This window comes from Thalassophryne amazonica, chromosome 15, assembly GCF_902500255.1.
Source record: "Thalassophryne amazonica chromosome 15, fThaAma1.1, whole genome shotgun sequence".
Taxonomy (NCBI): domain Eukaryota; kingdom Metazoa; phylum Chordata; class Actinopteri; order Batrachoidiformes; family Batrachoididae; genus Thalassophryne; species Thalassophryne amazonica.
This window is the reverse complement of record NC_047117.1, coordinates 58,717,929-58,742,990: the sequence shown is the minus strand read 5'-3', so window position 1 is coordinate 58,742,990 and position 25,062 is coordinate 58,717,929. Positions and strand designations below refer to the sequence as shown.

The following is a 25,062-nucleotide window of genomic DNA, read 5'->3' as shown; positions in this document are numbered from 1 at the left end:
CTGACTTGTTTTCCAGACAGGTGAGGAGGAAGGCTCAGAGAATTTTATCTGATCTGGCCCACCATGGTGAATTTTGTTTTTTGCCATCTGGAGCGAGGCTTAGGTTTCCTACAGTGAGGAGTAACAGATATAAGCATTCCTTTGTACCTGTGGCTATCTCTGTTCTGAATGCTGATCGGAGGAGAGAAGCAGATACATAGGGTTGATGGCAAATCGTGTTAGGTAACTCGGTTCCTTTTCCATCGATCCAGGTCTGTACTGTGTCCCCCTTGTGTACTGAATGTTTGGTGTGTTTTTTTTTCTTTTCTTTCTTTTTCTTTTCTTTTATTTTGTGCTTTTCTGTATACCCATTGCTGTACAGCTCGTTGCTCCTTTGGAGACACTGATTAAATAAAGTGAAAGTGAAAGTGCTCACTATCAGATTTAGACTGGTTTGTGAACAATATTTGAGGGAAATGGTGATATTGTGTATGTGGAAAAAGTTTTAGATCTTTGAGTTCATCTCATACAAATTGGGAGCAAAACCAAAAGTGTTGCGTTTATATTTTTGTTGAGTGTATATATATATATATATATATATATATATATATATATATATATATATATATATATATATATATAGTTATTTAAACTTGTAATTTCGTCAAAATATGTAATTGCCTTTAATGTCATCAGGACGCCCCCTCGTGGCGCCGGGTCCGCGTTTTGTACTATGATCAAGGTGAAATGACAGTGAAAGTGTGTGTTTAGGTGTGTGTTCATGGTGTTTAGGTGTATAGTATTTGTTCATTGGGGGTTCGGTATGGACGGGTGGGTGTGCGTGTTTGGGGGTCGATTCGTCGGGCCAATAGTGGGCTGGTCCAGAGGAAAAATGCCAGGGCCGAAATTTGTTCCCAGTCCGACCCTGCATATATAGATATGATGGAGACAATAGATCACATTATTTACGTCACCCATGGGAAGGAATGGACAATTATCTGTAGTGTAAGGTCTGTTGTGGATATAACAGCCTGTTCAGATTTGTGGCAGGGTGCACGCAGTAGCACATGGTACTTTTGGTTTGATAGCTGCTGTTCACATTCACTGTGCATGATAATTCCTAATTATTATCATGATGAAGCATGCCACATACATTTCAACAGTTCCTTTATGCTCTGGGGGTAGGGGTGGGGTTGGGGGGCAATGGAGGTGGACATTATTATACGCGGCACGTGCAGATCATAACGGGAGGCTCTGCCGTGCCATATCCATCTCGAGGTTCCCTCGTATGCGCTCAAATCATTTCAGATCCTGTTTTGCCACCATCAGAATATGTAAATTGGAGTCAGATGGTGCTCAGATTGCCCATGGACCGCTGTTAAATAGGCATCCCATCTTGACGATGCCCGGAGGGTTTTGAACATGTGCATCACACTCGGGGCCGTGAGCCAACTGTCAGTTTTGACCAACTGTGTGAACTTTTACAGGTGTCTGTCAGTACATTTTTGAACTGCAACTGGACACTTTTCGGATGTGGGACGAATCGTCATTCTGATGCCATTTGGTTTCATTCTGGCTATGTGTGACGGGGGTATGAAGGTCACAGTCTGCATTTTTCTCTGATCACTCTCTGTGGAAATTCAAGTTTACAGTATACATTTCTAAATCATGTTGCAGAAATCCAGTCACCTGCTGTCAAAGTTTCAGTCTGCATCAAGATATCCTTTGTTGTTTTATGTGATACTCTCATATATCTGTCTTTCTTCTGGCAAATGATGCACACAGGTGGAAGATGTTTTGGTGCATCCAGACCGTGACTCTGGGCAATAGAACTCACTGTCCAATTCCAGCCATGCCTGCAGACATTCTTGATATTGACATTCTCAATCAACCTTCATCGTAGGGAGACCCATTCTAGTTTGAGTAAAATGTTTATTGAATAATATTGATAATCACACCTACAAATATATATTTCTTTTTGTCTCCTCTTGACAAAATGTTCTGATGTCGACAAAATTCATAACATTTCAAATGTGCTAACAAACAGATGAATCAGATTATCACATTACCTCCTTAGTGGAAGAAATAATTATCAATATTCAATACTGAAAAATGAATGAAATACAAAAATAAATGCATACTATACTTTGTTACACCCTAATTTAGTAGTTTGTCTCAAAGTCGATTTATAATTTGATGTTTAATCCACATACGTAGATGTAAGAAATTAGAATAATTTTAAAAAAGTTGATTAAAGTTTTTCTTTTTTCAGTGTGTCCTTCTTGATCTTTCATCCTGTTACTCTGTTGATGTTGCTGTAATGTTTCCACAGGTTCAGAAAATATAAAAATAAAATTATAAAGATTTCAGACAGCATGTTACATCTCACTGTAATCCCACTGATGTGTCTAGAAATAAATGCAGCATCGCCTCCACACCAGTAGGGGAAAGGTGAATGTGAGAAAACAGCATTTACTCCACTGGTACCGAGGAGCCATTGAGCAAAGCTCTTACAGGCTCCTCACTAGAGGAAGTGCTGCAGTCAGTTGGGAAAAAGGTATTCTGGAGAACCAACATCAGGATTTTGTAATAAGAGTTTCAGAGAAAGAAAAATCAACAATCACAAGAGTCTCCCTTTTTTTCTTTTGGGTGCTCCTGTTTGCGGGCTGCAGCAGTTCATTGTCCATCTTCATCTCACCCGAATCCATGTGGAACTCTTATTTAATATATTAATTTCATTGGTTTATTTCCTTTTCACAGATCCATCTATGGAGAAACTGCTGACAATTAAGATCATTCCAGTTTTCCAGAGATGTAGATGATGAAACAACAACACAGTCTTCATTGTTGCCACCGTTATTTGGTTCACCCCACGCCCAGTACCTACAGAGAAACAATTCCTTGGTTAATCTTTAAAATCATCATATTGGAAACAGCAGAAATCAAATTTGACTTCATTGTACTTTTTAAGTATGTAACAATGACCTTCAACATGATTCTAATGAAAAGGGTAAAACTTTTAAAAGATGGGAGAATTTTATCATTTGCAAAGTCAGATACATCCTGAATGTTCATTTTCATAAAACAGCACTTGAGACACAAACTATGTGCCACAGAAACTAGTTACCACAGTGTGTAACTACTGTACTGTGACACATGTTGCTTAATGTAATTCAGTTGAGAAGATTAACACAGATAAACACAAACTATGTTCAGACCTCCAACATTTTTGAGTAGAATTTTGAATCCATGCATGCAGAGGTGTTGTTTTCCATCCTGTGTGTCCGTCCATCCATCTGTGTGTGAACAAAGTAACTCAGAAGGTTTAATCGGATTTGGACCAAACTTGGTGAAACATTTTGATGGTGAGCCAAAGAGAAAATGATTTGATCTGGACAAAAATCTGTTAAATGTCAAGGTCACAGGTCAAGGTAAAAAAATGTGACTCAGTGCTGCATAGGAGTAGTAGTAGTAGGAGTGCTGCTAGTAAACATACACATATGACTATAATATGCATATGTCATGGACATGAACGAGTGAAGCTCGTCAGCATCTCACCATGTCATTTAGGTTCTTCAGACTTTATTTTGAGTAAATGCTTCAGGGGAGCATTAGCATGGCAAAAACCTTTCAGCTTCTAGTGGGGGCTCGGCCCCCCCCCAGACACCCCACCTTTTTAAGCATTTTTCTTTCTTTGCCTCTCACATGCCTGGAAAAGCTACTCGCCATCTAACCATGTCATTTAGGTCCTTCAGACTTTTTTCAGTAAAATGGTTCTTGGGAGCATGAGCATGACTAAAACCTTTCAGCTTCTGGAGGAGCTCTGCCCCCCATACTCTCCAAATTTTTAAGGATTTTTCTTTTTTTGCTTTTCAGCTGACCCCCCTCATTACAACACTCTTAACCCCTTGCCACTTTAAGCATTTTTTAATGTAGATGTAAATTAATCTTCAAAGTTTTCAGCTAGTTGACAGCAGGGCTGTACAATATGGCCAAATTTTCATATCTCAATATTGTCATATAAACTGTCCTGTAACTGTCACTTATATACATGCTGTCCATATTGTTGAGCTGCTTAGGTGGGTAAGGAGAGTTCCCATGGGATGAAAAAGCTTTTCAACCTACCATCCCTGGTTCTCAAGACCAGGCACCTAAGTGGCTCCACTCTCTCCCTTTTCTTTTTTTTTTTAAGGCATTTCGGTGTACCTTAGTAAACACTAGTAGAGTTCCACTTTAGATTTGGAATGTATAATAGAAGATATACCTTACTGAATTGTCATATTAATATGATATACAATATGACTATGATTTGACACAAAGTGCAGCAACAGTGAAAATTAAACATTCTTAAACAAAACAGCAATAATACCAAAAGTATTGGAACACTTGGAATTTCACACATTTTAATTTATGTCATTTTAAATGCAAGAAATACAAAAAAATAAAGAATTAAAATTTCTATAATTATCTTCCTCAAACTCAAACTGAAAGCAATTCTCTAAAACCTGATAAAACCTGTAAATAATCGGTTTTATTGCCAGTTTGCTTTAGACAAGTCAGGGGATGGAAACGTGAACATTTCCAAGTCACTGAATATGTCTTGGACTTTATTTACATCAATTATGAAGAAATACAAAAGTTTCTTTCACCAAAACATCAAATCTCGGCTTTCATCTCAAATGTACTTTCTGTCAAATTGTAGCTGAACTTTCAGGTCTTCTTTTTAAGAAAATCCTCCTCTACACCACTTCGTCAGGAAGTTGGATTTTATTTTTAATTAATTTATATCAAGTTGTAGAGATTTGCTTTCAGTTTAAGGAAGATAATTTTAGAAATAAAATGTATTTGAAATGGAATAAACAAATTAAAATGTGTGAAATAACAAGTGTTGCAATACTTTTGAGGGCAATTGAGAAACACTGAGGAGCAGCATTTTATATCTCATATATAGTGCAGCAGATAAGAGATATTTAAAGTGGAATCCTGCAAATGGTGATTCAAACATCAAATTTGGCACAAATAATCCATAGACATGAACTCTTTTAAAAAACTGATTGGTCACTCGAATTTTTAATAGGCAGCCAGGTAGGGGTCAATTGAAGAATTACACAGTTGTCTTAAAAGATGCTCCAATCATATATAAAACTACTCCACATTATTTGCCTGATCATAAAGATTCCAAAAAAAGGTATAGTTTGGACAATCTGTGACTGAATGTTATGGATTTATGAGGTAAAAGCAGCAAGAATGGTGAAAAAGGTCAGTTTCGGTTTGTACAGGGGTCAAAAGTTAAAGTTGCTCCATTAATTTTGCTCCAGTTATATTTGTGCTGAATTTGAAGCTTTGTCACAATTTGAAGGATTGTTTTAGTTATCTGCTGCACTAATAAGCCAATAACAATAAGCCACGCAAATTAAAGGAGAAATTGTTATGTGTCGACGCGGGTTGAGGAGCGGACCTGCGTCTGACGGAACCCAGCGCTAAAATAACCAGAAAGCGGTTCCAATAACAAAACAATTTATTTTTTTCACCCTCCGGTGCATAATAAAGTGTATGAACAAAAGATGCGTCAGTCTGGTGGAGTGAAGGCTGGCACGCTCTCCAGCGCCTAAAAGGATCGAAGCCCGGTGCTTCTGGACTCACTTTACCGCCAAACACCCCCCAGGTGGACACGACAAACCGACTCTCTGCGAAGGATAGAAAAGGTGAGGTAAGTCAGCAGCTACAACCAATATTCTTCAAAAGGCACACACTATCAGCAACACATTCAGGTCTGTATTTAAGCTTTATGTAAATGAGCAGCTTCTCACAACAGGTGGAGGATTACCACTCCGCACGCCACGGCAGTGAGAAGCGAGCTGCACAATTCGAATCTACTGCGTAACAAAATACCAAGTTACTATCAACAATTAGTCAAACAATTAATCACCTCAGATGTGTGCTGACAGCATGTGTCCCTCACCCTTCTTCCTTCACAGGCACGATGTGTCAAACCCAGGCGCGGTCCTCAGCGTCTCACAAACGAACATTACAAGGTCGAGTTCCCGGCAATTCTGCTTGAATCACACATGCAGAACGCCATCTCATTATCTGCTTCAGCTGAAAGTCTTTAAGGTTGCACTTGAGCACCATCCACAGGTGCTGCACATAACGCTGATGAGGGTGAAGGACTCTTCAGCCAGCACCTTCTCCACAGACAAATCAGTTTTCATACCACCTGGAGAGCAAAGAAAAGAAAAGAACACCAAAATGTCCAGCCACACCCCCCCAACACACAACAGAAATGCTGCTTTTAACAACCTGGACCTCATTTCTTGCATAAAATACGGTCGTTTACTCACCAATATAAGTTTGGTGTGATTAGAAGTCCATAGTTCAACGGAGTGTTCAGTTCAAATCTGGGCAAACATTTTTTCTTCTACTAAGCTGGATTAGAACTTTTTGTGGTACACAGCACTAACTACTGGACAGGAGGAACCTAGCAGTCAATATGACACTAATTTCAAAATGCAGGTCTTCCAACCAGACGTGTGGTGCCGTGACATGTCAATCAACTGTGTCCAATCAGATTTCAGGAAAGTTCAGTGAAACCCCGGCCTCTGCTCTAGCTCCACCCATGCCAGGAAGTGTTTGACATTTGAACATTTCCTGTTTCACTGTGACTGATAAATTGGCACTTCCTGTTTGAGTGTGAGCTTGCCACTGAGTTCCCGCGAGATTCCATGGGATCTCGTCTGTCAATCCAGGAAGTATTTGACATTTGAACATTTCCTGTTTTACTGTGGATTTGAAAATTGGCACTTCCTGTTTTGGATGCCCTGTACCATGAGTGAGCTTTGCACCGCTGCGCGACGCTTCGCTCATATAAATGACTGAATTATTTATTCGGCACACAGCTCAACAATAACAAGAACTCATAAAAAGAACAACTTAGTGTACCCATGTGGCAGAAAAGGTAGAGGCAGAAGTGAAGCTTAAAAATACCCTCCTCTTATACCATAAAAAGACTGTATACATATATATTCTCATAACAACAATACCAAAGAAATGTGTATGAACAATATAACTTAATCAATGCACTAAAATTTCAAAACGCAACCAAACAAGCAATAGTGCATAATTCCAAACACAATACCAAAATCGGTAAACCTAATTCTTCAAACTATAACGAGTAATTTTATTATTTTTGTATATTATCAGGAGAATTATTCCAAATGTCAACACCTTTAACGGAAACACGACTTTTTACAGTAGTTCAGATTTTCAATTTTTCAACCCAACAAAACACAAGAAACAAAATCAGTTTCGGAAATTGAGTACATTTTATTTGTAAAAATGAATATTATCATCATACGACAATCACTTGAAAATTCTTCAAGAACTAAAAACATACAAAAACCTCAGAAAAGTACATTTGAGTGATAGTTTTCTGTAAACAAGCATATTCATTTGCATAACACTTACAATAACATTGTATGAACATTGTATCATCATCAGCAGAACATCAAATAACAGTTCTCCAATTACACTGCATAACAATCCCTGACATAAAATGATATAGTCATTAACTTTTTTTATGCAGTATAGGAATATTCATTTACCAAAGAAGTTTGTATTACTGCATACATGAAGTGCAGACAGTGAACACATGCTGCTTGCAGACAAATTTCTTGCATTTCACACAAATGTTGCTGGTCTTGGAGTCATTTCTGTTGGGACAGACCTGGCACCTACTACGTTTCTTGCCTGATGTTTGACCCACTGGAGGAGTTGTGGCCTCTGACTGGATGCCCTTCACAAGAGCAGCAGCAGCTGCTGATGCTTTTGGAAGGTGCTGTCATCGTTCGATCTGCGGTTTCACCAGTGCATAGCCCAGCTGCTCCAAGAACATCTTCCTTTTGTTCATTTTTACGCCATTCCAGTCTGGGTTCATTGCACACCATATCACAAAGGCATTGAAGGCACTCACATCAATGATGTTGAAGAAAATGACCAGGGGCCAACGGGCAGTCATGCGCCTGCAGCTGTAAGTGGCTGTGACTTTGTCCAGGTTATCAACACCCCCGTTAGTTGCATTGTAGTCCAGGATCATTTGTGGCTTTTTGTCTTCCCTGGTACTCAGGACAGCATCTTTGTGCATAGTGCTCATCAGAACAACAACTGTATTTTTCTTGGGACAATAGGAGACGAGAGAGGCTTTTTCATTGAAGGCAAACATTGAGGATGTTACCTTCCTATCCCGTTTCACAACCAGCTCAGGAGGAATCTCTGGCTTGTTTTTCCTCAGTGTCCCCAATATGGTAAGCTTCCTTTTCAGCAGTTCTTCACCGAGGGCATATGACGTAAAGAAATTGTCACATGTAATATTATGACCACATAGTCCTTCCACCATGTCAAGTACCACTCTCCTGCCCTGATTTTTTTCAGGAGCGGCACCTTGTGGTTTGCCAGTATACACCTGCATATTCCAGGCATAGCTGGACTCTGCATCGTGTGATGTCCAAATTTTTATACCGTATTTTGCAGGTTTGCTCGGTATGTATTGTCTGAAGGGACACCGACCACGAAATGCAACCAGACATTCATCCACAGTCACATTGGGACCTGGATTGTAAAGCAAAGGTAGCTGTTGAACCCACTTGTCCCACACATCCCGTATGGCTGCCAGTTTTTCAAGCTCTCGCTGGCCCTGCCTTGTTTCTCTGTCATCAAAGCATATGACACGGGACAAAAGGTGGAAATTTTTCAGAGACATGGTGGCTGGAAATATTGCCCTTCCAGTGTCAGCAGCCCAAAGGCTAGCTGTTGCTTCACCTTTTGACTTATACACTCCTGCTAAAATGAGCAAGCCAATGTAGGCTTGCAAGTGGGTCACATCCAAATCTGTTCAGCTGTCACCATATACGCACCTTCCCTCTAAATTGTCATCTGGAGTATAATCTTTTGGATTGCTGGAGTTATGAAGAGCTCTAATGTTGAATTGACCCCAAAGGATCACCAATGTACATAATATTAGTACAGGACTTTTAAAACATATCATTGTGCATATTTCATGCTTACTGTTGGTCCCTTCAAATGACGAAAAGTCATGAAATATGAAGCCAAAAAAAAAACAAAAAACAAGTGAACCATATACTTTATGACGTTAAACATAGCTTGGGGTCAAATTGACCCCAAGGATGACAAGAGGGTCAATACAGTCAATAATATTTTTCTCTTAAGTTCATGAACTAGCTCAATAATTTCTTTTTCATCTGCTCCATTGCCATTAAACACTAATATAAAGTAATATGTCAACTTTCTATTGGCCATATAATCTTTTGATTTTGGGTGACCTTGAAAGGTCAAGCTCCATGTCATAACTGCTCAACTCAAACATTTTGGAGCCAGTGTAGCCTAAAAATTTGAAAATTTGATCAATTTCAAGAACCAATCAGAACAGAACCTCATATTATGATACAACGTATTATGATAAAAAGAATTGTTTTGCATGAATCTGTATCATTTCATTTCAATTAATTTCATTTACTTTAATTTTATTTACTTGTATATAGTGCCAAATCACACCAAAGTTGCCTAAAGGCGCTTCACACAAGTAAGGTCTAACCCAGGGGTGGGCAATGAGGCGCGGGACACTGCAGGTTTTCCTTGCAACCAATCACCCCAGCAGGTGGTTTGCTGATGAGCTTCTCCCCTGAACGTAAACACCTGATCGTCATTGAAATCACCTGCTGAGACACGTGATCATTAATGAAATCTAAGATCTAACAGCACCAGAACTGTAGTGGTGGGGTGTAAGGCACCTGGTATCAAACATGTAAAGCACACGTTACATCTAATTTTCTTTTTCCCAGTAGGAGCTAAATTTAACAGGCCCGACTTGTGCTGTGAAAAAGAATGTTAATAAATAATTAGCTGGTTCATTCACAGTCTGGATCTTCTGTGAGTCATTAAAGTTCAGAAAATCAAAATTCAAAAAATTCTGAGGAAAGCAGTGAATTTAAAACTTTTCTTTCTTACGGGTAGAAAACAAATCATCTCATGACTCCCCACCCCCAAACAAACAAACAAACAAACAAAACAAAACTGATTTGGTTAAATTTGTGTAAAACTGAATGTAGGCTCTTCTGTCAGCAACCATTACCATGTCACCTGTTGTCTGTATCTTCCTCTGTCTCACCAACCACCCGCATGTCCTCCCTCAGCACATACCATAAACCTCTTTGTCCTCCCTCTTCTCCTCCTGCCTAGTGGTGCCATCCTCAGCATCAAATCAAATCAATTTTATTTATATAGCGCCAAATCACAACAAACAGTCGCCCCAAGGCGCTTTATATTGTAAGGCAAAAGCCATACAACAATTACAGAAAAACCCCAACGGTCAAAATGACCCCCTATGAGCAAGCACTTGGCGACAGTGGGAAGGAAAAACTCCCTTTTAACAGGAAGAAACCTCCAGCAGAACCAGGCTCAGGGAGGGGCAGTCTTCTGCTGGGACTGGTTGGGGCTGAGGGGAGAGAATCAGGAAAAAGACATGCTGTGGAAGAGAGCAGAGATCAATCACCAATGATTAAAAGCAGAGTGGTGCATACAGAGCAAAAAGAGGTGAATAAAAAGAAACACTGGGTGCATCATGGAAAACCCCCCAGCAGTCTAAGTCTAGAGCAGCATAACTAAGGGATGGTTCAGGGTCACCTGATCCAGCCCTAACTATTAGCTTTTTCAAAAAGGAAAGTTTTAAGCTTAATCTTAAAAGTAGAGAGGGTGTCTGTCTCCCTAATCTGAATTGAGAGCTGGTTCCACAGGAGAGGAGCCTGAAAGCTGAAGGCTCTGCCTCCCATTCTACTCTTACAAACCCTAGGAACTACAAGTAAGCCTGCAGTCTGAGAGCGAAGTGCTCTATTGGGGTGATATGGTACTAAGAGGTCCCTAAGATAAGATGGGACCTGATTATTCAAAACCTTATAAGTAAGAAGAAGAATTTTAAATTCTATTCTAGAATTAACAGGAGGCCAATGAAGAGAAGCCAATATGGGTGAGATATGCTCTCTCCTTCTAGTCCCTGTCAGTACTCTAGCTGCAGCATTTTGAATTAACTGAAGGCTTTTCAGGGAACTTTTAGGACAACCTGATAATAATGAATTACAATAGTCCAGCCTAGAGGAAATAAATGCATTAATTCGTTTTTCAGCATCACTCTGAGACAAGACCTTTCTAATTTTAGAGATATTGCGCAAATGCAAAAAAGCAGTCCTACATATTTACTTAATATGCGCACTGAAGGACATATCCTGATCAAAAATGACTCCAAGATTTCTCACAGTATTACTAGAGGTCAGGGTAATGCCATCCAGAGTAAGGATCTGGTTAGACACCATGTTTCTAAGATTTGTGGGGCAAATACAATAACGTCAGTTTTATCTGAATTTAAAAGCAGGAAATTAGAGGTCATCCATGTCTTTATGTCTGAAAGACATTCCTGCAGTTTAACTAATTGGTGTGTGTCCTCTGGCTTCATGGATAGATAAAGCTGGGTATCATCTGCATCACAACGAAAATTTAAGCAATGCTTTCTAATAACACTGCCTAAGGGAAGCATGTATAAAGTAAATAAAATTGGTCCTAGCACAGAACCTTGTGGAACTCCATAATTAACCTTAGTCTGTGAAGAAGACTCCCCATGTACATGAAAAAATTGTAATCTATTAGATAAATATGATTCAAACCACTGCAGCGCAATGCCTTTAATACCTATGGCATGCTCTAATCTCTGTAATAAAATTTTATGGTCAGCAGTATCAAAAGCTGCACTGAGGTCTAACAGGACAAGCACAGAGATGAGTCCACTGTCTGAGGCCATAAGAAGATCATTTGTAACCTTCACTAATGCTGTTTCTGTACAATGATGAATTCTGAAACCTGACTGAAACTCTTCAAATAGACCATTCCTCTGCAGATGATCAGTTAGCTGTTTTACAACTACCCTTTCAAGAATTTTTGAGAGAAAAGGAAGGTTGGAGATTGGCCTATAATTAGCTAAGATAGCTGGGTCAAGTGATGGCTTTTTAAGTAATGGTTTAATTACTGCCACCTTAAAAGCCTGTGGTACATAGCCAACTAATAAAGATAGATTGATCATATTTAAGATCGAAGCTTTAACTAATGGTAGGGCTTCCTTGAGCAGCCTGGTAGGAATGGGGTCTAATAGACATGTTGATGGTTTGGAGGAAGTGACTAATGAAAATAACTCAGACAGAACAATCGGAGAGAAAGAGTCTAGCCAAATACCAGCATTACTGAAGGCAGCCGAACATAAAGATATGTCTTTGGGATGGTTATGAATAATTTTTTTCTCTAATAGTTAAAATTTTATTTGCAAAGAAAGTCATAAAGTCATTACTAGTTAAAGTTAAAGGAATACTCGGCTCAATAGAGCTCTGACTCTGTCAGCCTGGCTACAGTGCTGAAAAGAAACCTGGGGTTGTTCTTATTTTCTTCAATTAGTGATGAATAGTAAGATGCCCTAGCTTTACGGAGGGCTTTTTTTTTATAGAGAAACAGACTCTTTTTCCAGGCTAAATGAAGATCTTCTAAATTAGTGAGACGCCATTTCCTCTCCAGCTTACGGGTTATCTGCTTTAAGCTGCGAGTTTGTGGGTTATACCACGAGTCAAGCATTTCTGATTTAAGGCTCTCTTTTTCAGAGGAGCTACAGCATCCAAAGTTGTGCTCAATGAGGATGTAAAGCTATTGACGAGATAATCTATCTCACTCACAGAGTTTAGGTAGCTACTCTGCACTGTGTTGGTATATGGCATTGAAGACCATAACAAAGAAGGAATCATATCCTTAAACCTTGTTACAGCACTTTCAGAAAGACTTCTACTGTAATGAAACTTATTCCCCACTGCTGGGTAGTCCATTAAAGTAAATGTAAATGTTATTAAGAAATGATCAGACAACAGGGGTTTTTCAGGGAATACTGTTAAGTCTTCAATTTCTATGCCATATGTCAGAACAAGATCTAAAGTGTGGTTAAAATGGTGGGTGGGCTCATTTACATTTTGAGTGAAGCCAACTGAATCTAATGAATAGATTAAATGCAGTGTTGAGGCTGTCATTCTCAGCATCTATGTGGATGTTAAAATCACCCACTATAATTATCTTATCTGAGCTAAGCACTAAGTCAGACAAAAGGTCTGAAAAATCACAAAGAAACTCATAGTAACGACCAGGTGGACGATAGATAATAACAAATAAAACTGGTTCTTGAGACTTCCAATTTGGATGGACAAGACTAAGAGTCAAGCTTTCAAATGAATTAAAGCTCTGTCTGGGTCTTTGATTAATTAATAAGCTGGAGTGGAAGATTGCTGCTAATCCTCCTCCTCGACCTGTGCTTTGAGCATTCTGACAGTTAGTGTGACTCGGGGGTGTTGACTCATTTAAACTAACATAATCATCCTGCTGTAACCATGTTTCTGTAAGGCAGAATAAATCAATATGTTGATCAATTATTATATCATTTACTAACAGGGACTTAGAAGAGAGAGAGCTAATGTTTAATAGACCACATTTAACTGTTTGAGTCTGTGTTGCAGTTGAAGGTGCTGTATTATTTTTTCCTTTTGAATTTTATGCTTAAATAGATTTTTACTGGTTATTGGTGGTCTAGGAGCAGGCGCCGTCTCTACGGGGATGGGGTATTGGGGGGATGGCAGGGGGCGAGAAGCTGCAGAGAGGTGTGTAAGACTACAACTCTGCTTCCTGGTCCCAACCCTGGATAGTCACAATTTGGAGGGTTTAATAAAACTGGCCAGATTTCTAGAAATGAGAGCTGCTCCATCCAAAGTGGGATGGATGCCGTCTCTCCTAACAAGACCAGGTTTTCCCCAGAAACTTTGCCAATTATCTATTAAGCCCACCTCATTTTTTGGACACCACTCAGACAGCCAGCAATTCAAGGAGAACATGCGGCTAAACATGTCACTCCCGGTCCGATTGGGAAGGGCCCAGAGAAAACTACAGAGTCCGACATTGCTTTTGTAAAGTTACACACCGATTCAATATTAATTTTAGTGACCTCCGATTGGCGTAACTGGGTGTCATTACTGCCAACGTGAATTATGATCTTACCAAATTTACGCTTAGCCTTAGCCAGCAGTTTCAAATTTCCTTCAATGTCGCCTGCTCTGGCCCCCGGAAGACATTTGACTATGGTTGCTGGTGTCGCTAACTTCACATTTCTCAAAACAGAGTCGCCAATAACCAGAGTTTGATCCTCGGTGGGTGTGTCGCCGAGTGGGGAAAAATGGTTAGAAATGTGAACGGGTTGGTGGTGTACAGGGGGCTTCTGTTTAGAACTATGCTTCTTCCTCACAGTCACCCAGCCGGCCTGCTTTCCCGGCTGCTCGGGATCTGCTGGGGGACAGCTAATGGTGGCTAAGCTACCTTGGTCCGCACCAACTACAGGGGCCTGGCTAGCTGTAGGATTTTCCAAGGTGAGGAGCCGAGTCTCCAATTTGCCCAGCCTGGCCTCCAAAGCTACGAACAAGCTACACTTATTACAAGTACCATTACTGCTAAAAGAGGCCGAGGAATAACTAAACATTTCACACCCAGCGCAGAAAAGTGGGGGAGAGACAGTAGAAGCCACCATGCTAAACCAGCTAAGAGCTAATAGCTGCGCTAAGCTAGCGGATTTCTAAAAACACACAAAGTGAATAATGTGTGAATAATTTAGAGGTGATTCAGCAGAGAGAGTGCTTTAATTAAGGCACGTGAAGATTACACTGTGAAATAAATCGTTATCTAGTTATCTAGATCAATCTAACTACGCAGATTAAACAGCTAAGAGATACAGCAAAACACCGCTGTGCTCCGGAACAGGAAGTGATACAATACCGCAGTGAGAGCCAACCACCAGTAGAGGCCAGTCAAGCCCAGGCCCAGAATTTTTTTTTTTTTTTGCCGATGACATCCTTCTCCCTATATACTCTGGGTTCCTGCTCTGCACATGGCGAAACCATCTCAATCTCACCTCTCTGACTTTGTCTCCAAACCCTCGCACCTGCGCTGTCCCTTTGGTATGTGCATCCCATCCTTGTCACTCCCAAGGCACATCGCAGCATCTTCAGCTCTGCACCTCCAGCTCTGCCTCCTGTCTTTTTGTTAGTGCCACAGTCTCTAAGCCACGCAACACAGCTGGTCTCACTACTGTCTGGTAGACTTTGCCCTTCACTCTTGCAGATATCCTACTGTCTCAAATCACTCCTGCCACCTTTCTCCACCCTGCCTGCACTCTCTTCTTCACTTCTCTACCTCACTTTCCATTTTGTGGATAAATGACCCCAAGTATTTAAACTCATCTTCCTTCACCACCTCTACTCCTTGCAACTTCAATATTCTACTGGGCTCCCTCTCATTAGCACACATACTCAGTCTTGCTCTAACTGACTTTTATTCCCCTGCTCTCCAGAGCGTATCTCCTTATCTCCAGGCTAAACTCAACCTGCTCTCTACTCTCAGCACAGATCACAAAGTCATCAGCAAACATCATAGTCCATGGAGACTTCTCTCTGATCTCATCTGGGAACCTGTCCATCACGACTGTGAACAAGAAAGTGCTCAGAGCTTATCCTGGTATAATCCTTCCTCGATGTTGAATGCACCTGTCATTCCTGCTGCACATCTCACCACTTTCACACTGTCCTTGAACATATCCTCTTCCACCCTTTGTCTGGACGTGTGACCAACACAAAATGTACTAGCTGCACACCCCATGTGGCTGAGTTTAAAACTGAATGTAAGATCCAGATTTTTATTTCCTTATGTATTTCTTTCTTTCTTTTTTTTTTTTAATTTGGTCAACATCTTGGCCAAAGCAACTTTATATTTTTTTAAATGCTATTTTATTTCAAGAATCTACCATTTTTCATGGGGAAATCAAGCTTCATTTGGAACACATGATTATTAGGTCAGAATATAAAAATTACACTCCTTAGTCATTGTTTCTACATGAAATATTTGCATTGTCACACCGAGCAAAGCTGCCAAAATTATTTTTTTATTTACAAAGTTTACATAACAGCTTATACACAGCAACTACAACAACAAGAACAGAAAGAGCTCATGGTTTTGAGAACATCCAAAAAAGGATAAGCAACATTCTAAAAATTATTGTTGGATAATTCACCCAAAATAATTAATTTCTAAATATAAATGTTATCACAGGAGACATTTATATTGTTAAAATTTTAATACTTGCTCTCATAATTGCAAACTGTTTATTATTTAGAAGCTTTTACTTTTGTGTTCACTTTGCTTTTGGAATTTTTGACACAGAACTGTAGGCATAGTTACCATTTCCAATGATCTTGTGCATATAATATTTTGTATATTTTCAGAACACACACAGTCACATCTCTTTTGTTTTCCACAATAACCAGACATCTGACCATTCTAGATGTTCATGACAGTAGCATTAGAAATAATTCTTGACCTTGACCTGTGATCTTAACCTTGATCCATTTCTTCTAAAAACACTTTGTCCTCGGCTGGGCTTCAACCATTTCAAGTTTGATACAAATCAGATCAAAGCAGTGATATTTACAGTTTGATCACAAACAATGCCCCTGCATGTGTGGGTGTAAAGATTCTAAAATATCATGTGGTGCTCAGCTTACATGACAAAATTCCACAAGCAGCCACATGTATTGGATTTGGATGAACCCGTACTTCACATCTATTTCTCCATCATGTGGGACCACAGTCTTATAAGCACGTTCCTTCAGCTGCTTCCTTGTTTTTGTTAGGGGTCACCACATCAGATCAAAAGTAGGTCTGCATGTTGGTTTGGCACAAATTTTACACCGGATGCTCTTCACAACACAACTCAAATGTGGCAGGGCTGGGGTTTGAACCAGGAACCTTCCACACTGAAACCAAGTGCACTAAACCACTTGCCCACCAGCCCTGCAGACCACAGTCTTATACATCTGTTAAATAAAAACAACAGTGAATGTGTCTTACTTTGTGTTCAGTGGCTCTCCATTTACCCATTTCCAAGTACCTTCTTTCTCTTCATCAGTCAAACCAATCCAGTGTACCTCAGTGACTTTGCCGGTGATGAATTGCTATGTTTCAAAGAAACATTAAATTTAATGACGATGGAAGTACATCAGAAATACAAGTGTATTAATAATACATTAATAAATCAAGAATATATTCAGAAAAGTAAGTCAGACTAATAATTGTTGGAGTTTCCTTGTGTCATGTTGTGGGAGAGTGATTAATTTACGGCCCCTCAATTAACTCTTTAAAAGTGGTGTTTGCGTGTGTTGACTGCATTTGTTGACTTCTGGTGTTCTCAGAGCCCTAAGAAGGGCAGCTTAGCTAAACGTCAAGCCGACCTCCGATTGTCAATATCTGACAACAGGTAAGTATGTATATGTATATTTCAGCACAAAAGAAAAAAAAAGATTCCAGTCAGGTGTAATGTAACATTAAAGGCTGTGTTATGAGCAATTGGGCAAGTTCTAAACATTTTGAAAATATTTTGTGACATCTGGATGTATCGCAATACACAAACCGTAAATAATGCAATGTGATTTCTACAGACAAGGGGTTATATACATTTTTTTTTTTTACTTTAATTTTACAAGTGGCTTTGGTATTTATGTCATTCATGCATCTTGAAATAAATCATTTCTGCTTGATTGTGGATTTGCCTGGTCACTTATTTTGACGTTATGCTGCAATTAACTCTTTGATCATAAAGGTTTAGTATTTAGTATTTTAATTTAAGTTTTTTATTTTGCCATTGCACAAAATACAATAACCATATGTTGTATATCAAAATGTTCAAAACAATCTCAGCTTTCTGAGATATGTGTGTGAGATACACATACGAGGTCTGTTAGAAAAGTATTGTACCTTTTTATTTTTTCAAAAACTATATGGATTTGATTCATATGTTTTTACGTCAGCCAAGCTTGAACCTTGCGTGAGTTTTTCCACGTCTGTCGGTTGCGTCATTCGCCTGTGGGCAGGCTTTGAGTGAGCGCTGCTCCAACCCTCTTGTCGTTGTTTCATTGCAAGGAAATGGCAGAATGATTTGGGCTTTTTTTTCCATCAGAATTTTTTCAGAAACAGAGACAGGCAGCTGGAAACCATTCGAAAAATTTATCTGGCTATTTTCCGGCAGATTTCACTTTTAACAAGAGATTTTGTAATGGAAAGTTAAAAGTGAAATCTGCCGGAAAATGGCTTATGTCCAGCTCTTGTGATAACCAGAGAAATTGCACACGACGGTCCTGGCTCCACACAGCCATCCGTTTAGAAATGATGTGGTGGTTTCTGCCTCCCAATGGCGGCTTGGAACACGGCGCGCCGTGCGCCATTGTGGGCCATCCTAAAAGCTGTAGTAACACTCCTTATTCTCTGTGAAGCCCGTAAAATTTTCACCGAAAGCCAGATAAATTTTTCGAATGGTTTCCAGCTGCCAGTCTCTAACAGTTTCTGAAAAAATTCTGATGGAAAAAAGCCCAAATCATTCCGCCATTTCCTCGCAATGAAACAATGACGAGAGGAGTGGAGCAGTGCTCACTCAAAGCCTGCCCACAGGCGAATGACGCAACCGACAGGCGTGGAAAAACTCACGCATGCGCACGAAGGTTCAAGCTTGGCTGATGTAAAAACATATGAATCAAATCCATATAGTTTTTGAAAAAAATTAAAAGGTTCATTACTTTTCTAACAGACCTCGTACACACACACACACGAGTATATATATATATATATATATATACACACACACACATACATACAAGTACACACACACACCCACACTGTGCTCTGTCAAGTTAGCAACTTTTCCCCACATTATCAGGGGTTCATCTGTGGAGGGACACCACCCTAATGGCCCAGTCACACGGCACTTTAAGGTTCAGCAGTTTTAGTTACCACTGTGACCAAGAACACACTGACACTCAGCAGAAATCATGGATTTAAGTCAGCAGTGTTTCATTTAATAGACACCCTGACAACCACTTCAGCTAAATGCATGTCATGAATTGTTTTTACAGTATCTAGAAGTTTAGTCAAAGACAGCTGGACTTCAGCATTTTTCATGACACATCCACTTTTTAGTCCAAATAATTCTACAGTTAGTCCTTATATTGAACCTGACAATCAATAATTTGATCAGGTCAGGTAAAAAGTCCACTTTCTAATATCCCTGGACAGCCCATAATTACGTAAATTCTACCCTCAGACATTTGTTGTGGGAAAAAATGGGCTAAGAAACAACAATAGTTGTTTCAATAAGAACTTTCCCTTTTATGAGAGTTGTTTCAACATGATTCTAAGGGAATAAAATATCATTAAATCAGACTTTCTAATTGTTCAATTTAACATCTGACTCACCTGTTCATCTTCACTAGATATAGTCACCAGGTGTGCAGCACGTTTTTCACATTCTGCTTTGCTGTCGTACCAGTTTTTTTGTATCACGGAGAACAAATAACAACTGCCACCAAAGCTGTTCCCATAAGCACATACATCTGCCAACGTCTCTGTTGGGCGGGAGTAAATCACTCACAAAACATCACAGCAAAATAATGATGAAGCTTATCATAGAACAATAGATAAATAAATAAATACTGATGGTCAACTTTCAAATAATGTACATTAAAGTTTATCCTCTTTTCTTTGAAGTACAAATAAAACCATTTCACTTACTTGAAAGCTGTGCCTGTAATTCCTTTTTTTCTTGGCTGAGGTTCCTGTTAATGGCCGTCAAGTTGTCTTTCTCAACCTTTAACTGGCTCATGTTTTGGGTCAGGTTGAAGCTGAGTCTTTCTAGTTTTGTGTTATTGGTCTGAAGGTTGTCTCTTTCGTTGGAAAGGTTGTAGTTGAGTCTTTCTAGCTTCTTGTTATTGGTCTGCAGGTCGTCTCTTTCCTTGGTCAGGTTGTAGTTCATCTCAAACTGACTCCTCTCTATGTTCCAGTTCCTTCTGTCTTCACTGACTGTGTCAACCAAGAAAGAATGTGGCTGGATGAAACATTAAATATAGCTTTGGGCAGTAAATAAAATTGGACAAAAAAAAAAAAAAAAGATTTTGCTTCCTGAATAGTTATGGGTGTATTTTTGGCTGTTTATCCAGTTCATCCCCATTAAAAATCACTGTGCCCCAGATTATAGACATAACCTTGTTTTTTTTATTTCCCATGACATTAAGTCTACAAATAAAATGTCAAGATGCAGCATGCCCTCACTGCCCTTACCTGCTTAGCAAACACTGTCAGAGTGTTTTCACACATAATCATCCACTTGTTTGGACTGGGCCAGGGATCCAAATGTTACAGTGTTGTGTTTTTACCTTCTGTCAGTTTGCTTTCACACAATAATCCTATTTATAATGTTTCTGCAGCACTACCCGTGCTCTGATTGTCTGATTTCTGGTTTGATATTTTCCCATATTAAACTGCTTATCATGACAATTGGTCTGGAAAGCGTATCACATTCATTACAAACCAGAAAGCTAAAAACACGATTACAAAATCCAAGTCAGACATGAAAATACTCCATAAATATCTAAACAGCATCAGAAAAACACCCAGACTGAAAGCTTACAGTTAACGACTGGACAATCTGTTAGCAGGTTCTTCACAGAGGTGAAGCAAACAGGTCTGATTACGAGCCGTCAGCAGCTTTCATATTTGGGCAATACTGTAAGGTCATGTGTTTATATATAGGGATGGGTATTGATAAGATTTTATCGATGTGCCCATGGCTAGTGCCCATGGCATGGGCACTAGCCATGGGCACATGGCTAGTGGTGGGCACATGGCGCTCCGTGGTGGCCAAGTGGTTAATGCGCTTGATTTCAGTGCAGAAGGTTCCAGGTTCAAATCCCACCCCTGCCACATTTCTCCATGTAATGTGGAGTTACGTCAGGAAGGGCATCCGGCGTTCAACATGCAGATCCACCTTGGATTTGCTGTGGGCACCCCAAGTGCAAACAAGGGAGCAGCCGAAGGGACTTACTATTATGAAGTACAAAATATGACAATGAAGACCCCAACAACTGAAGTCGTTCATCAAGCACGAATGGGAAAGAATTCCACCGACAAAGCTTCAACAATTAGTGTCCTCAGTTCCCAAATGCTTATTGAGTGTTGTTAGAAGGAAAGGTGATGTAACACAGTCCCAGCTTCTTTGAAACGTGTTGCAGGCATCCATTTCAAAATGAGCAAATATAAATAAAACAAGTGATAACAGATATTTGTCATAAAATGTTCACGCAGGAGCCATTTGGTCATGATAGTATTAGCCATTAGCATCATGCTTTATAAAAGATGATGTCATTTTCAGCACACATAATAATCAAATCCATCTTGATTTATTGCTTTAAGGCAGTCACTATGGTTATGTCATCAGCCACAGTCTGAAAATAAACACTTATAAATTCACACACACACAAAAAAAACTTTTTCTTGGTGGATTTACCTGCTGATCACAAACCAGGTTCAGAGGTGCATACCTGCACCTAATGTATTGAAGTGTCAATCCCATTACAGTGTGCATTTCTCTGTAGAGAGAGAACATTCTCGAAGGACAACCATCTCTACTGCAATTCACCAATCTCAGGGTTGCCAACGTTGGGGTCTTGGCTGGAGTGAGACTCTGTGCACACAGAGTGTGCACCATAAATTTTTGTAACCCTAACTCTAATTAAAAAAAAAAAAAAAATCAGTCCTCCTTTACTAATAAAGATTAAACAAGCGAAGCTCACTCATGGTCCAGGGTGTCCTAAACAGGAAGTGCCAATTTTCAAATCCACAGTAAAACAGGAAGTGTTCAAATGTCAAACACTTCCTGGATTGACAGATGAGATCTCATGGAATCCCACGGGAACTCAGTGGCAAGCTCACACTCAAACAGGAAGTGCCAAATTCTCAGTCACAGTGAAACAGGAAATGTTGAAAACTTTCTGGCATGGGTGGAGCTAGAGCGGAGGCCGGGGTTTCACTGGACTCCCCTGAAATCTGATTGGACACAGTTGATTGACATGTCACGGCACCACACGTCTGGTTGATAGACCTGCATTTTGAAATTAGTGAGTCATATTGACTGCTAGGTTCCTCCTGTCCAGTAATTAGTGCTGTGTACCACAAAAAGCTCTAATCCACCTTTGTAGAAAAAGAAAAATGTTTGCTTCAGATTTGAACTAACCACATCGCTTGAACTATGGACTTCTAATCACACCAAACTTATATTGGTGAGTAAACGACCATATTTTATGCCAGAAATGAGGTCTAGGTTGTTAAAAGAAGCATTTCTCCTTTAATGCAGTTTGCCTTATATACATGTTTAAACTAACAGACAACAGCTGGTTCATGCTCTGTTGGCTTATTAGTGCAGTAGATAAGTGAAACAATCCTTCACATGGTGATACAAGCATCAAATTCAGCACAAATACAGCCTGAGCAAAATTAATGGAGCAACTTTAACTTTTGACCCCTGTACAAACTGAAACTGACCTTTGTCACCATTCTTGCTGTTTTTCCTCATAAATCCATAACATTCAGTCACAGATTGTCCAAACTATACCTTTTTTGAAATCTTCATTATCAGGCAAATAATGTGGTGTAGTTTTCTATATGATTGGAGCATCTTTTAATTTTGACCCCTGTCTAATTCTTCAATTGACTCCTACCTGGCTGACTATTGAAAATTCAACTGGCCAATCAATTTTTTTTAAAGAGTTCATGTCTATGGATTATTTGTGCGGAATGTGATGTTTGTATCACCATTTGCAGGATTCCACTCTAAATATTCTCTTATCTGCTGCACTATATATGAGATATAAGATGCTGCGCCTCAATTTTTCTCAATTGCCCTCAAACGTATTGCAACACTTATTTCACACATTTTAATTTATTACATTTCAAATACATTTTTTTTGCTAAAATGTTTTTTTCTTAACTCAAACAGAAAGAAAATCTCTACAACTTGATATAAATTAATTAAAAATATAAAATCCAGCTTCCTGATGAAGTGGTGTAGAGGAGGATTTTCTTAAAAAGAAGACCTGAAAGTTCAGCTACAATTTGACAGAAAGTACATTTGAGATGAAAGCCTAGATTTGATGTTTTGGTAAAATAAACTTTTGTATTTCTTCATAATTGATGTAAATAAAGTCCCAGACATATTCAGTGACTTGGAAATGTTCATGTTTCCATCCCCTGACTTGTCTAAAGAAAACTGGCAATAAAACCGATAATTATTTACAGGTTTTATCAAGTTTTACAGATTTGCTTTCAGTTTGAGTTTGAGGAAGATAATTTTATAAATTTTTATTCTTTATTTTTTTTTTTTGTATTTCTTGTATTTAAAATGGCATAACCAAATTAAAATGTGTGAAATTCCAAGTGTTCCAATACTTTTGGAGGGCATAGTATCCAATTAACCTGTTCAGCTGTGGAATGTTCCAAACTGGTGTTCTTTGAGCATTCATCAATTTTCCCAGTCTTTTGTTGCCCCTGTCCCAGCTTTTTTGAAATGTGTTGCAGGCATCCATTTCAAAATGAGCAAATATTTGCACAAAAACAAAAATGTCTATCAGTTGAACATTAAATATCTTGTCTTTGTGGTGTATTCAATTGAATATAGGTTGAAGAGGATTTGCAAATCATTGTATTCTGTTTTTATTTAGATTTCGCACGTCCCAAATTCACTGGAATTGGGGCTGTATTTCATTAGTAGCTGCAGGCAACTTGTCAGCAGCTGCTGAATGTAACTTGTAACAAGTTAGATTACTAATTACCTTATGTTACATTATTTGTTAGTAGTTGTCTGCAGCTCCTAATAAAGTAACTCTAAAATGTAACTAAAAAAGTAACTAATAAAGTAAATTTATATTCCCACCCATTATGGCATATCCAGCATGTCCCGCTGGAGGTGGAATCACTGGCATGCCCACTACACCACAACAGATATAAAAATAAAAACCCAGCTGCTCCAGCTGCATGTCACAGTGCCAGCACGCCATCTGATGGGCAGGCACATCACGTGACACGCAATCGCAACATCCACATGGTTTGTCCATCATGTGACAGCCTGAGCAACAGCAATGTGTCGGCAGATCATTTGCCCCACATCCTGGAGCCATGAGCCCACGTTGAAATTTTTTAAAAGTAATATTTACTTGAAAAAAACCTAGGAAAGTTTTTTTCACTCAGAAATTCCAAGTAAATTTTACAAGGGGAATTCTTAAGTAAATTTTACTTGCATATATTAGTTTTTCTAAAAGAATAACTCAAGTAACATTTACTAGCAATTATCAATTGAATATTTTAATTTAATTTTACTCTGTCTTTATTCATAAAAAGTAAAACTTTTCAACTGTTCCCCTTGTTTTCACTCAAGGTTGCCACAACAGATCCATTTTGGCATATCACATATCGCATATCACGCATATTGTGGCAAGAACATAACCTTTCAACACACCAATGTGATGCACATGTGTCAGCATGCTCTCATGATATGATAAAAATAAAAAAATAAAAAATAAAAACACATATCACCTTTGGAATGCATTCAGCTGCACCTCAGAGTGCACTGTAGGCACCAACTGCCAGGCTGCCCCATGTTAAAATATTTGTCTGATCATGTGAACAGCCAGCTGGCAAGGCAAATGTCATGTCCACCATGTGAGTTATTGTCCACATGATGTGGTGTCTTTTGGCGTGCCGCGTGCCGATTGAGCAGTGAACAGTGATGTGTTCATGATGTGTGTGCATCAATTCATTCATGTCAGTTCATTAATTCCTTGTTTACGTCCATGGCCATGGTTCATTAACATAAAGGAAACAGAAGGACTGTAATTTTTGCATTGTCTGCTCTTTATAACAGGAATGACATATTTTAACAGACAAAATGAAATCCATTTGTTTCCTCTCTTCCAACACAGACTGTCAAGTCATTAATTACACATCATTACCAGTAACATGATTGTCTTACATTTAAACACTACATTCATTGTTCTTATAATGTTCTGCGCTCTCTCATTATTTGGT

General features: G+C 39.1%; 1 protein-coding gene across 2 annotated transcripts in view; it reads right to left on the bottom strand.

Annotated features, from left to right (window-relative positions):
* Nucleotides 1-1,903: 1,903 nt before the first annotated feature.
* Nucleotides 1,904-25,062, bottom strand: part of LOC117526888 (CD209 antigen-like protein B) — a 31,106-nt gene continuing 7,947 nt past the window's right edge. Inside the window, exons 3-7 of one of the 2 annotated variants that reach the window (XM_034188966.1) lie at nucleotides 19,720-20,007; nucleotides 19,405-19,553; nucleotides 17,011-17,114; nucleotides 3,198-3,275; nucleotides 1,904-2,862 (exon numbers count right to left, since the gene is read on the bottom strand). In XM_034188966.1, the coding sequence (XP_034044857.1) occupies nucleotides 2,715-2,862; nucleotides 3,198-3,275; nucleotides 17,011-17,114; nucleotides 19,405-19,553; nucleotides 19,720-20,007 (767 nt within the window). In that variant the 3' untranslated portion in view covers nucleotides 1,904-2,714. The remainder of the gene's footprint in view (nucleotides 2,863-3,197; nucleotides 3,276-17,010; nucleotides 17,115-19,404; nucleotides 19,554-19,719; nucleotides 20,008-25,062) is intronic. The other variant, XM_034188967.1, reaches the window with a different exon arrangement.